The 14535-nt window shown below is 48.4% G+C and overlaps 1 protein-coding gene across 1 annotated transcript in view; it reads left to right on the top strand.

Annotated features, from left to right (window-relative positions):
- LOC135057090 (uncharacterized) overlaps window positions 1–14535 on the top strand; it is a 121720-nt gene that overhangs the window by 18610 nt on the left and 88575 nt on the right. The window contains exon 6 of the mRNA XM_063962990.1: window positions 4173–5140. Coding sequence (XP_063819060.1) covers window positions 4173–5140 — 968 coding nt within the window. The remainder of the gene's footprint in view (window positions 1–4172; window positions 5141–14535) is intronic.

Genomic DNA, 14535 nt, shown 5'->3' with positions numbered 1-14535 from the left:
GCGCCCACTATCCCAAATTGTTGACACAGATACCGACATGGATTCTGATTCCAGTGTCGATTACAATGATGCAAAGTTACAGCCAAATTGGCTAAATCCATCTGTTATATGATTATTGCAATTAAGGATGTGTTGCACATCACAGAGGAAACCCCGGTCCCTGACAGGAGGGTACATATGTATGGGGAAAAGAAGCCGCAGGTAACTTTTCCCCCCTCACACGAGCTCAATGAGTTATGTGAAAAGGCCTGGGAATCTCCAGATAAAAAACTGCAGAATTCCAAAAGGCTTCTTATGGCGTATCCCTTCCCGCCAACAGACAGTTTACACTGGGAAGCCTCCCCTAGGGTGGACATAGCTTTAACACGCTTATCCAAGAAGGTAGCCCTGCCGTCCCAGGATACGGCTACCCTCAAAGATGCTGCGGATAGAAAACAAGAGGGTACCCTGAAGTCCATTTATACACATTCAGGTACCTTACTGAGACTGGCAATAGCGTCGGCCTGGGTGTGTAGTGCTGTAGCAGCATGGATGGATACCATATCTGAGGGAATTGATACCTTAGACAAGGAGACTATATTATTGACCCTGGGGCATATTAAAGACACTGTCCTGTATATGAGAGATGCTCAAAGAGACATTAGCCTACTGGGTTCTAGAATAAATGCTATGTCGATTTCTGCCAGAAGGGTCCTGTGGACTCGGCAATGGAAAGGTGATGCCGACTCAAAAAGGCACATGGAGGTTTTACCTTACAAGAGTGAGGAATTGTTTGGGGAGGGTCTCTCGGACCTGGTCTCCACAGCTACTGCTGGAAAGTCAAATTTTTTGCGATATGTTTCCTCACAGCCTAAGAAAGCACCATATTACCAAATGCAGTCCTTTCGATCACAGAAAAACAAGAAAGTCTGAGGTGCGTCCTTTCTTGCCAGAGGCAGGGCAGAGGAAAGAAGCTGCACAACAAAGCTAGTTCCCAGGAACAGAAGTCCTCCCCAGCTTCCACAAAATCCACCAAATGACGCTGGGGCTCCACAGGCGGAGCTAGGCCCGGTGGGGGCGCGTCTCCGAAATTTCAGCCACAGGTGGGTTTACTCCCAGTTGGACCCATGGGCAATAGAGATTGTGTCTCAGGGATACAAGCTGGAATTCGAGGAGATTCCCCCTCACCGATACCTCAAATCGGCCCTGCCAGCTTCCCCCCACGAGAGGGAGATAGTGTTAACTGCAATTCACAAATTGTATCTTCAACAGGTGGTGGTCAAGGTTCCCCTCCTTCAACAAGGAAGGGGTTATTATTCAACCATGTTTGTAGTCCCGAAACCGGACGGTTCGGTCAGACCCATATTGAATTTAAAATCCCTGAACATATACCTGAAAAGGTTCAAGTTCAAGATGGAATTGTTAAGAGCGGTCATAGCAAGCCTGGAAGGGGGGGATTTTATGGTGTCTCTGGACATAAAAGATGCATACCTGCATGTCCCCATTTATCCACCTCATCAGGCGTATCTCAGATTTGTGGTACAGGATTGTCATTACCAATTTCAGACGTTGCCGTTTGGTCTCTCCACGGCACCGAGAATATTTACCAAGGTAATGGCGGAAATGATGGTACTCCTGCGAAAGCAAGGAGTCACAATTATCCCATACTTGGACGATCTCATAAAAGCGAGATCGAGAGAGCAGTTGCTGATCAGTGTAGCACTTTCTCTGGAAGTGTTACAGCAACACGGCTGTATTCTAAATATTCTAAAGTCACAGTGGGTTCCTATGACTCATCTGCCTTTCCTGGGCATGGTTTTAGACACAGACCAGAAAAGGGTTTATCTCCAGATGGAGAAAGCTCAGGAACTCATGACACTGGTCAGGAACCTATTAAAACCAAAACAGGTGTCAGTGCATCACTGCACTCGTGTCCTGGGAAAGATGGTGGCATCATACGAGGCCATTCCCTTCGGCAGGTTCCATGCGAGGACCTTTCAGTAGGACTTACTGGACAAATGGTCCGGATCACATCTTCAAATGCATCGGTTAATCACCCTATCCTCCAGGACCAGGGTGTCACTCCTCTGGTGGCTGCAGAGCGCTCACCTTCTCGAGGGACGCAGGTTCGGCATTCAGGACTGGGTCCAGGTGACCACGGACGCAAGCCTCCGAGGTTGGGGTGCAGTCACACAGGGAAGAAATTTCCAAGGGCTGTGGTCAAGTCAAGAGATTTGCCTTCACATCAACATCCTGGAACTAAGGGCCATATACAACGCCGTACGTCAAGCGGAGACCCTGCTTCGCGACCAACCTGTTCTGATTCAGTCAGACAACATCACCGCAGTGGCTCATGTAAACCGCCAAGGCGGCACAAGGAGCAGAGTGGCGATGGCGGAAGCCACCAAGATTCTTCGCTGGGCGGAGAATCACGTAAGCGCACTGTCAGCAGTGTTCATCCCGGGAGTGGACAACTGGGAAGCAGACTTCCTCAGCAGACACGACCTCCACCCGGGAGAGTGGGGACTTCATCAGGAAGTCTTCGCACAGATTACAAGTCGGTGGGAACTGCCACAGGTGGACATGATGGCATCCCGCCTCAACAAAAAGCTACAGCGGTATTGCGCTAGGTCAAGAGACCCTCAGGCGATAGCTGTAGATGCCCTGGTGACACCGTGGGTGTTCCAGTCGGTCTATGTATTTCCTCCTCTTCCTCTCATACACAAGGTGCTGAGGATAATAAGAAAAGGAGGAGTGAGAACAATACTCATTGTTCTAGATTGGCCATGAAGGACTTGGTATCCAGATCTGCAAGAAATGCTCACAGAGGACCCGTGGCCTCTTCCTCTAATACAGGACTTGTTGCAACATGGGTCCTGTCTGTTCCAAGACTTACCGCGGCTGCGTTTGACGGCATGGCGGTTGAACGCCGGATCCTAGCAGAAAAAGGCATTCCGGACGAGGTCATTCCTACGCTGATAAAGGCTAGGAAGGACGTGACAGCTCAACATTATCACCGTATTTGGCGAAAATATGTTGCTTGGTGTGAGGCCAGGAATGCTCCTACGGAAGAATTCCAGCTGGGCCGTTTCCTTCACTTCCTACAGTCCGGGGTAAATTTGGGCCTAAAATTGGGTTCCATTAAGGTCCAGATTTCGGCCCTATCCATTTTCTTTCAAAAAGAGTTGGCTTCTCTACCGGAAGTTCAAACATTTGTAAAGGGAGTTCTGCATATTCAGCCCCCTTTTGTGCCTCCAGTGGCACCTTGGGATCTTAACGTGGTGAGGAGTTTCCTGAAATCACACTGGTTTGAAGCACTTAAGACCGTGAAGTTGAAATATCTCACGTGGAAGGTGGTCATGGTATTAGCCTTGGCTTCGGCTAGGCGTGTGTCAGAATTAGCGGCTTTGTCACATAAAAGCCCCTATCTGATTTTCCATGCGGATAGAGCGGAATTGCGGACTCGTCCACATTTTCTGCCGAAGGTGGTTTCATCCTTTCATATAAACCAACCTATTGTGGTGCCTGTGGCTACTACTGACTTGGAGGATTCCGAGTTACTTGATGTGGTCAGGGCTTTGAAGGTTTATGTAGCCAGAACGGCTAGAGTCAGGAAAACAGAGTCTTTGTTTATCCTGTACGCTTCCAACAAGCTTGGGGCGCCTGCTTCAAAGCAGACTATTGGTCGCTGGATCTGTAACACGATTCAGCAGGCTCATTCTGCAGCTGGATTGCCGCTGTCAAAATCAGTTAAGGCCCTTTCCACTAGGAAGGTGGGCTCTTCTTGGGCGGCTGCCCGAGGGGTCTCGGCATTACAGCTGTGCCGAGCGGCTACTTGGTCAGGTTCGAACACTTTTGCAAAGTTCTACAAGTTTGATACCCTGGCTGAGGAGGACCTTGAGTTTGCTCATTCGGTGCTGCAGAGTCATCCGCACTCTCCCGCCCATTTGGGAGCTTTGGTATAATCCCCATGGTCCTTACGGAGTCCCCAGCATCCACTACGGACTACGAGAAATAGATTTACCGGTAAGTAAAATCTTATTTACGTGTCCATGTGGTAGGGAATATAGAGTGTAAGCTCCCCTGGTGGGACTGATGTGAATGACTAAATATTCTCTGTACAGTGTGGAGTAATATGTGTACAATATAAAGATCTGTGAATAATAATAATACAGCTATTTTATCTCCCTCAGATGGAGGTACACGCAGGAATGCCTTGGAGGAAGATCTCATCTTGTCTGCAGATACTGACATAGAAGATAACATCACACAGGATTCTCCAGGAGACAGCCCCGTTATACTAAATTTACATCCAGTACCTCTCAGTGCAGATATATCATCTGATCCTTCTAACTGTGAGGACTGTTCTCCTGATACCTCAGATTTCGTTACACATTGTGCAGCTCATACACCTGATAAAGTATTTCCCTGTTCTGAGTGTGGGAAATGTTTCACACAGAAATCATATCTAGTTATACATCAGAGACTCCACACTGGTGAGAAACCATATCCATGTTATGAGTGTGGAAAATGTTTTACACTGAAATCAACTTTAGTTATACATCAAAGACGTCACACAGGTGAGAGGCCTTTTCAATGCTCTGAGTGTGGGAAATGTTTCACACATAAATCAACTTTAGTTGTACATCAGAGACGTCACACAGGTGAGAAACCTTTTCCATGCTCTGAGTGTGGGAAATGTTTTACAAATAACTCAGAACTTGTTAGACATCAAAGACTCCACACTGGTGAGATACTATGTACATGTTCTGATTGTGGGAAATGTTTCACACAAAAATCATCTTTAGTTACACATCAGAGACGTCACACAGGTGAGAAACCATTTCCATGCTCTGAGTGTGGGAAATGTTTTACACTGAAATCAAATCTTGTTACACACCAGAGAAGTCACACGGGTGAGAAACCATTTCCATGCTCTGAGTGTGGAAAATATTTTACACACAAATCAGTTCTTGTTATACATCAGAGAAGTCACACAGGTGAGAAACCATTTCCATGTCCTGAGTGTGGGAAATGTTTTACATACAAATCACATCTGTTTAGACATCAGATTTCACACAGTAGAAAAGCATTTCTAATGGCTGATACAAAACAGGGTCGTAGCACAGTTCCTGTCACACAGTATTTGAACAATGTAAGTTAACCATCCGTAGACAATTGGAATGGATGTCATATAAGACTGAAGTAGATCACTCGGGTGAAACCAAAGCTGAGTACACTCTAAGCGATGTGTACCCAGCCCAACATCACTGCCGCCGGGACCCTGCATGTGACAAGTACATACAGCAGGGCCAATGGGGATGTCACTAGTGACCCGTGGGAGAGCATACCATGGGTACACACTAGACCACAGGTTCTCAAACTCGGTCCTCAGGACCCCACACAGTGCATGTTTTGCAGGTCTCCTCACAGAATCACAAGTGAAATAATTAGCTCCACCTGCGGACCTTTTAAAATGTGTCAGTGAGTAATTAATACATCTGTGCACCTGCTGGGTTACCTGCAAAACATGCACTGTGTGGGGTCCTGAGGACCGAGTTTGAGAACCACTGCACTAGACCATTAGCTCCATCACCTCCCTCAGTGGTGCTGTATACTCCCGCGCCCTGGTTCCCGGGTACTTACAGCAGAGGGCTTCGGTCTTTCTCATCAGGCACACACACTTTCCGCAGCTCTCCGGGATCGCGTGGCCGCATCTACAAGGGAGGAGGTAAGAAGGTCCCCCAGGCTGGACCCGCAGCAAATCGCGATCCGGCGTGGCCATTAGGAGACGGGCCGCGCACACTGGCGTGGACACTGTGTTGGTACAGGGACCCCACTAGACCACCAGGGCAGGGGCACAGGTCGGATTCTCCTATAATCCATTTTTCTAAGGTCCACATTACCCGGTGGTGAAGTCCAGCTAGGGGATAAGGCTTTGACCTGTAGCCCCTCCCCCAGCCCCTGGGCGCCATTTACAGTAAATGTTCCCGCCCTGGAGCTGAATCTCTCCCTCACTCCCTGTCAGTGTTTGGCGCCATCACTACATGCCGAGCTGATTCTGGGACTGCTGGGCGATGCCTCCTCTGTAAAGCCGCCTGCATTATCTGCGCTGTGTATTTTACAGGACACTTAAGTATTCTACATGTCTTTTGACAGTGTTAGGAAACAGTGCATTACTTCAGGGTTATGTAGTACAAGTACCCTGTGATATACATCCAGTCTTTACTGTGCATTGTTATATTTATAAGTTTATATAGATTTACGTAGTACTACTTAGTATTGCTAGTCCAGTGCAGTTTTATTGTTTAGCACAATTTCTGCATTGTACGTGTGTGCGTGCGTGCATATAGCTCCTGTGTGATATCTACTCCGTGTATCTCACTCATATTGCTGTACCCTGAGGGAGTCTAAGGGCGTCAGGGTTGTTATTTAATATATACGTATTTCACAGGATATACTTATTTTGTATTTCTCATACGCCCTAGAGGACACTGGGGTCACCATGGGGGGTATAGACGGGATCCGCAGGAGACATGGGCACTTTAAGACTTTGAATGGGCGTGAACTGGCTCCTCCCTCTATGCTCCTCCTCCATACTCCAGTTTTAGAATTTGCCCAGGCAGACTGGACGCACACTGAGGAGCTCTACAGAGTTTCTCGTGAAAAGACTTTATGTTAGGTTTTTTATTTTCAGGGAGGCCTGCTGGCAACAGTCGCCCTGCTTCTTGGGACTTAGGGGAGAGAAGTCAGACCTATTTCTGTGAGTTTAAAGGCTCTGCTTCTTTGACTACAGGACACCATTAGCTCCTAAGTCTGATCGCTAGGTATGCCTAGATGCTCGTTCCCAGAGCCGGCCGTCACCCCCATTGCAGAGCCAGAAGTCAGAAAACAGGTGAGTAGAAGAAGCAAAGAAGACTTCAGTGACGCCTTCTGAGGTACTGCACAGCGATCGCACACTGCGCGCCATGCTCCCACTACACAGCGGCACTGCAGGGCGCAGGGGGGGGAAGCGCCCTGGGCAGCATATAAACCTCAAAGGAGACTGGCTATAGGGGACATAGTATACACTGTCCTAACCCCCGCCAGTAAAAATATTTATTTAAAAATAGCGGGACTGAAGCGCGCCATTACGGGGGTGGAGCTTAGCCCTCACAGCTCACAACAGCGCCATTTTCTCTACAACAGGCTGCAGAGACGCTGGTCCTTCCCTACGCTGCTGCATAAGTATCAGGGTGAAAAACGGGGGGTGGGGGGGGGGCACAATAAATTTGGTGCAATATATGTGTGTTATAAAAGCGCTGCAGGTCTGAGGCATTGTTTAGTGTTGTCAGAACCGTTGGTGAAGCGCTGGGCTGTGAGCTGGCAAACTCCCTCTGTGTCTCTCTATCAGACTTCAGGTGGGTCTGTCCCCTATATGCCCAGTGTGTTTGTGAGTGGTGAATACACGTGTGTCGGCATGTCTGAGGCAGAGTGCTCTTCCCAGGAGGAGACTGTATTAGGGACGCAAACAGCTGTGGGAGTGACCCTGTCGGCACCGCCGACTCCTGATTGGGTAAAGGTGTTGAACGCAAATGTGGCTCTTATTAATAAGAGATTAGATAAATCTGAGTCTCAGAACCAGGCATGGAAGAAATCTGTGGAGGATGTGTTGTTACAAGTCCAGACCCCCCGGGGTCACAAAAGCGATCGTTTGCTCAGTTGGCTGACACAGATACCGACACGGACTCTGACTCCAGTGTCGATTACAGTGATACCAGATTAGATCCAAAATTGGCAGAGAGCATTCGGTACATGATTGTGGTGATAAAAGACGTATTACATATCTCGGAGGACCCCGCTGTTCCTGACAAAAGGGTCTGTATGTATAAGGAAAAGAAACCTTAGATAATGTTTCCTCCCTCTTATGAGCTGAACACTCTATTTGATAAGGTTTGGGAAAGTCCTGACAAAAAGTTTCAGATTCCCAAAAGGATTCAGGTGGCGTATCCGTTTCCTTCTGTGGATAGGGATAAGTGGGAGTCACCCCCCATTGTAGACAAGGCTGTATGTCGCCTGTCTAAAAAGGTGGCTTTTCCGTCCCCTGACACGGCAGCCCTTAAGGATCCTGCAGATCGTTGGCAGGAAAATCCATTGAAATCCATTTATGTCACCACAGGTACGCTACTCAGGCCAGCCATTGCATCTGCGTGGGTGAGTAGTTCAATCGAAAAATGGGCAGATAACTTGTCATCTGATATACATACCCTAGATAGTGATAGCGTTATCTTGACTCTAGGTCATATCAGGGACGCTGCAGCATATCTAAAGGAAGCTGCAAGGGATATTAGCCTTTTGGGATCAAAGGCCAATGTCATGGCTGTCTCAGCAAGGTGCGTGTTGTGGATTCACCAATGGAATGCTGATGCTGACTCCAAGAAAAGTATGGAAGCTTTACCATATAAAGGTAAGGCATTATTTGGAGACGGCCTTGATGATTTGGTGTCTACGGCTACCGCGGGTAAGTCATCTTTTTTTACCTTATGTTCCTCCACAACAAAAGAAAACGCACCATTATCGGATGCAGTCCTTTCGGCCCAATAAATTCAGGAAGGGTCGCGGTTCTTCCTTCCTTGCTACTAGAGGAAGGGGAAGAGGTAATAGATCTCCAGTCTTGTCAGGCTCCAAGGAGCAGAAGTCCTCCCAGGCTTCTGCCACCTCCACCGCATGACGTTGGGACTCCTATGCAGGAGTCCGCACTGGTGGGGGCCCATCTGAAACTCTTCAGTCAGTTTTGGGTTCGTTCAAACCTAGACCCTTGGATATTACAAATAGTATACCAAGGGTACAAGCTGGAGTTTCAAGACGCTCCCCCTCGCCGTTTTTTCATATTGGCCTGACCAGTTTCTCTTCCCGACAGGGAGGTAGTTTGTGACGCAATACAAAAATTGTGTTTAAATCCGGTTATCATCAAGGTTCCACAGTCACAACAGGGAGAAGGTTTTTTTTCGAGCCTGTTTGTGGTCCCAAAGCCGGACGGCTCGGTCAGACCAATCCCAAACCTGAATTCCCTGAATTTCTACCTAAAGAGATTCAAATTCAAGATGGAGTCTCTCCGAGCAGTGATCTCCAGTCTGGAGGAAGGGGATTATATGGTGTCGGTGGACATAAAAGATGCCTACTTACATGTTCCCATTTATCCTCCGCATCAGGCTTACCTGAGATTTGCAATTCAGGATTGTCATTACCAATTTCAAACATTGCCATTTGGTCTTTCCACGGCTCCGAGGATTTTCACTAAAGTGATGGCATAGATGATGGTTCTCCGCGAACAAGGAGTCACCATTATCCCATACTTGGACGATCTCCTGATAAAAGCGAGATCCAGGGACCAGTTGGTCCAAAACATTGCACTCTCCATGACAGTTTTTCAGCAACATGGTTGGCTCCTAAACTTGCCAAAATCACAGTTGATTCTGACAACTCGGTTGTCATTTTTGGGAATGATATTGGACACAGAACTACAGAGAGTATTTTCTTCCTGTGGAAAAGGCGCTGGAACTTCAGAGTCTGGTCAAACTAATTCTAAAACCAGCAAGAGTGTCAATCCATCAATGCATTCGGTTGCTGGGGAAGATGGTTGCGGCCTACGAGGCCATTCAGTTTGGCAGGTTCCATGCCAGAGTGTTTCAGTGGCACCTGTTGGACAAGTGGTCCGGGTCCCATCTACACATGCACCAGAGACTAATCCTGTCGTCCAAAGCCAGGATATCACTCCTGTGGTGGCTGCACAGCTCTCACCTCCTAGAGGGGTGCAGGTTCAGGATACAGGATGGATCCTGGTGACCACGGATGCAAGCCTCCGAGGCTGGGGGGCAGTCACACTGGGAGAAAGCTTCCAAGGAAGATGGTCAAGTCAGGAAACTTGTCTCCACATAAATGTTCTGGAGTTAAGGGCCATTTACAACGACCTCCTAAAAGCGGAACGTCTTCTTCGAGATCTGCCGGTACTGATCCAGTCGGACAATGTAACAGCAGTAGCGTACATAAACCGTCGGGGCGGAATGAAAAGCAGAGCGGCGATGGCAGAAGCCACAAGGATTTTTGGCTGGGCGGAAAAACATACAAGCGCTGTGTAAGTGATATTCATTCCAGGAGTGGACAACTGGGAAGCAGACTTCCTCAGCAGACACGATCTCCATCCAGGAGAGTGGGGCCTCCACCAAGAAGTCTTTGCAGATATAACAAGTCTTTAGGGAGATCCTCAAATAGACATGATGGCATCTCCTCTCAACAAGAAGCTTCAGAGATATTGTTCCAGGTCAAGAGACCCTCAAGCAATAGCAGTGGATGCACTGGTGACACTGTGGGTGTTTCAGTCGGTGTATGTATTCCCTCCACTTCCTCTCATTCCAAAAGTTCTAAAGATCATAAGAAGAACAAAGATCCGGGCGATCGTCATTGTTCCAGACTGGCCAAGGAGGGCTTGGTATCCAGATCTTCAGGAATTACTCATAAGAGATCCCTGGCCTCTGCCTCTGCGCGAGGACCTGTTACGACAGGGGCCGTGCGTGTATCAGGACTTTCCGCGGCTGCGTTTGACGGCATGGCGGTTGAGCGCAGAATCCTAACCTGTAAGGGTATTCCCAGTGAAGTCATTCCCACACTTATTCAGGCCAGAAAAGGGGTAACTGCTAAACATTACCACCGTATTTGGAGAAAATATATCTCTTGGTGTGAAGCCAAAGGGTTTCATATGGAAGAGTTTCGCCTAGGGCGTTTTCTCCATTTTCTACAAGCAGGTGTGGATGCTGGCCTAAAATTAGGCTCAATTAAGGTACAGATTTCAGCCTTATCGATTTTCTTTCAGAAACAATTGGCCTCACTTCCAGAAGTTCAGACTTGCGTGAAAGGCGTGTTGCACATCCAACCTCCATTTGTGCCTCCAGTGGCACCATGGGATCTTAATGTGGTGTTGCAGTTCCTTCAATCACATTGGTTTCAACTTTTGCGGAAGGTGGAGTTGAAATTCCTCACTTGGAAAGTGGTCATCCTGTTGGCCGTGGCATCTGCAAGGCGGGGGTCGGAGTTAGCGGCCTTGTCTCACAAGAGCCCTTATTTGATCTTCCATGAAGATAGAGCTGAATTGAGGACACGTCAACAATTTTTACCCAAGTTGGTTTCCTCTTTCCACATAAACCAACCTATCATGGTACCTGTGGCTACTGACTCCTTCGTTGAATCAAAATCTCTGGATGTGGTCAGAGCTTTGAAGATTTAGGTCACCAGAACGGCTCAGATTAGGAAAACATAGGCTCTGTTTGTCCTGTATGCTCCCAACAAGGTTGGGAGTCCTGCTTCCAAGCAGACCATTGCGCGCTGGATCTGTAACACGATTCAGCAGGCCTATTCCACGACTGGATTGCCGTTACCGGAATCAGTGAAGGCTCATTCCACGAGCAGCTACTTGGTCAGGGTCAAACACTTTTGCAAAGTTTTACAAGTTTGACACCTTGGCCGATGAAGACCTTAAGTTCGGTCAATCGGTGCTGCAGAGTCATTCGCACTCTCCCGCCCATTCTAGAGCTTTGGTATAACCCAATGGTTCTAACGGTGACCCCAGCATCCTCTAGGACGTATGAGAAAATAGGATTTGAATACCTACTGTCAAATCCTTTACTCTTAGTCCGTAGAGGATGCTGGGCACCCGTCCCAGTGCGTACTGTATCTGCAGTTAATACTTATGGTTACACATGTGTTTACGTTTATTGTCAGCCTGTTGCTGCAATTGTTCATGCCATTGGCTTGTGTTCTGTTGAATGCCACGTTGTGCGGCATGCTTGAGGTGTGAGCTGGTATGAATCTTGTCACGATCCGGGTATCTGGACGCCATTTCTTACCTATCAGATGCCTCCTAAGGCTGGCTCAGCGCTCCAGGACCGGATCCCATCTGTTATTCTGATGTGCACATTCCCGCATCCTCTCCTGTCTCTCTGGACGCAGTCACAGTAACGCCTTATACATCTGGCATGGCGTCTCCCGCGGCCTCCGCCGCCGTCCCTGAGCTTCTGCATTCAGAGTGGCGATTACGTCAGCCGCGGCCTCCGCTGTGTCCGCGTGGTCGGATGTGCATCTGTCAGCCTGGCGTCTCCTGTCTCCGGTGGCCGGCGCCGCCATTACTGTTTTCCAGACCACATGGATTACAATCCAAACTTCCCTCCAAGTGTCTGCATGGGCGCAGCCATCTTGGATTCTGTCAGCTGATCATTCCTACCAATCCGTTGTCAGTATTATTAATTTGCATAATTGCCTAGCCAATGCCTTCCTTGCTGCAGGTATAAATAGGTTGTGCCTGAGCAAGGAAGGCGTCAGTGCTTTGGTTGTCAAACCTAGTTCCAGTTTGTCTCTCTCCTGTGATTGTCTTCCAGGTTCCAGCTCCTGTCTCCAGACTTCTGCTATAGAGACCCGCACCAGCATTCCATCTGCGGTATAGCCTGACTCTCCGATCCATTCTGGACTCACCTGTTTCCAGCTACAACATCACCTGCTTCCAGCTCAGCTTCCAGCAGTGTACAGCTTCTCTTAAAGGGCCGGTGTCCTTTCTGCAGTTTACCACTCTCCACCGGTATTATTATTTCTCCGCTCTCAAATTCTACATTTCATCTATATTGCATCGCTCTCAAGCTTTATTTATTATTTAACTGGTTCCAGCCAGTATCCACTCCGTGCCAACACCTGTCTGGTTCTAACCAGGACCCACAGCAGCATTTTATCTACAGCAGTCCAGCTTTCCCTGGAACACCAGCTGGTACGACCCTGGGCTTTCCTCATTGCTACAGTTGAGCCTGGTACGGACTTTCCAACTTGCAGATAATAAGAACTGTCTCATACCACCAGAGCTCTGTGGTCCCTGCCACCCTGTAGTACCCAGGAACTGTATTATTATTTCTCTGCTGATTTTTATGTTTCTTTTTACTGCTACTGAGATGCATGGAGTTTGTCATAAATAAATATCATTGACTTTTACTCAAGTTGTCGTGGTCACGCCTTCGGGCGGTTTCTCTTCATGTCCAGGGGTCTGATACAACCTCCCAGGTTCCGGTACATCTCAGCCCCTACAACTAAGGCTGCCTTCCGTCAGCTCAGGCCCTCAGTTGTGACAGTAAGCACTGACCAAATGAATCCAGCCGGAGACCAGGATCAAGCGGCCAGGCCGATGCAAGAACTGGCAGCCCGACTTGAACATCAGGAGGCTGCACAGGGCCACATCATCCGCTGTCTCCAGGATCTCTCTACTCGGCTGGATGGGATTCAGACAACTCTCCGTGGATCAGGCGCATCTGGGGCGTCAACCACAGTGACTCCAACTATAACCCCACCCACCTTACCCGTTTCTGCTCCACGTCTTCATCTTCCAACGCCAGCAAAATTTGACGGATCTCCAAGATTCTGCAGGGGATTTCTCAACCAGTGTGAGATTCAGTTTGAGCTACAACCTGGCAATTTTCCCAGTGACCGTACAAAAATTGCCTACATCATCTCTCTTCTCAGTGGATCAGCCCTTGACTGGGCATCACCGTTATGGGAGAGGTCCGACACCCTGCTATCTTCTTACACTGCATTCGTGTCAACATTCAGGCGCATCTTCGACGAGCCATGCCGGGTAACTTCAGCTTCGTCTGAGATTCTCCGTTTACGCCAGGGATCACGTACTGTAGGACAATATCTTATACAGTTCCAGATCCTGGCATCTGAACTGGCATGGAACGACGAGGCCCTGTATGCTGCATTCTGGCATGGTTTATCCGAGCGTATTAAAGATGAGTTAGCTACCAGAGACTTACCCTCCAAGTTAGATGAGCTAATCTCACTTTGTACGAAAGTTGACTTACGTTTCAGAGAGAGAGCAACTGAGCGTGAAAGATCATCTGCTCCAAAATCTTCTGCTCCTCCTCCTCGCCAACTGTCACCAACTAAAGATGAACCCATGCAAATTGGCCGTTCCCGTTTAACTCCTGCTGAGCGCCGAAGACGTCTCTCTGAGTCTCTCTGTCTGTATTGTGCAGCTCCGTCTCACACTATTAATGCCTGTCCCAAACGTCCGGGAAACTCCAAATCCTAGCTCGCCAAGGAGAGGGCCGGCTAGGAGTAATGATCTCCTCTCCATCTCCTCAAGATTGTAATCTCCCAGTCTCGCTTCAAGTTGCTCAACGTTATCAGAACGTCATTGCCCTCCTGGATTCCGGAGCAGCTGGGAACTTTATTACCGAAGCCTATGTTAAACGGTGGTCCCTACCCACCGAGAGACTTCCTTCCTCCTTTTCCTTAACTGCCGTGGATGGCAGTAAAATTTTTGATACAGTTATTGCTCTAAGGACTCTACCAGTTCGTCTGAGAGTGGGAGTTCTTCATTCCGAACTTATTTCACTTTTAGTGATTCCAAGAGCCACACATCCTGTGGTCCTGGGCCTTCCATGGCTCCGTCTTCACAATCCTACAATTGATTGGACGACTACGCAAATTCTGGCATGGGGTCCCTCCTGTGCTGAGACATGTTTGTTTAAAGTATTGCCTGTC

Source organism: Pseudophryne corroboree, chromosome 3, assembly GCF_028390025.1.
Source record: "Pseudophryne corroboree isolate aPseCor3 chromosome 3, aPseCor3.hap2, whole genome shotgun sequence".
NCBI classification, from domain to species: domain Eukaryota; kingdom Metazoa; phylum Chordata; class Amphibia; order Anura; family Myobatrachidae; genus Pseudophryne; species Pseudophryne corroboree.
Note: the sequence above shows the minus strand (reverse complement) of the source record. Positions and strands in the feature narration are given on the sequence as shown.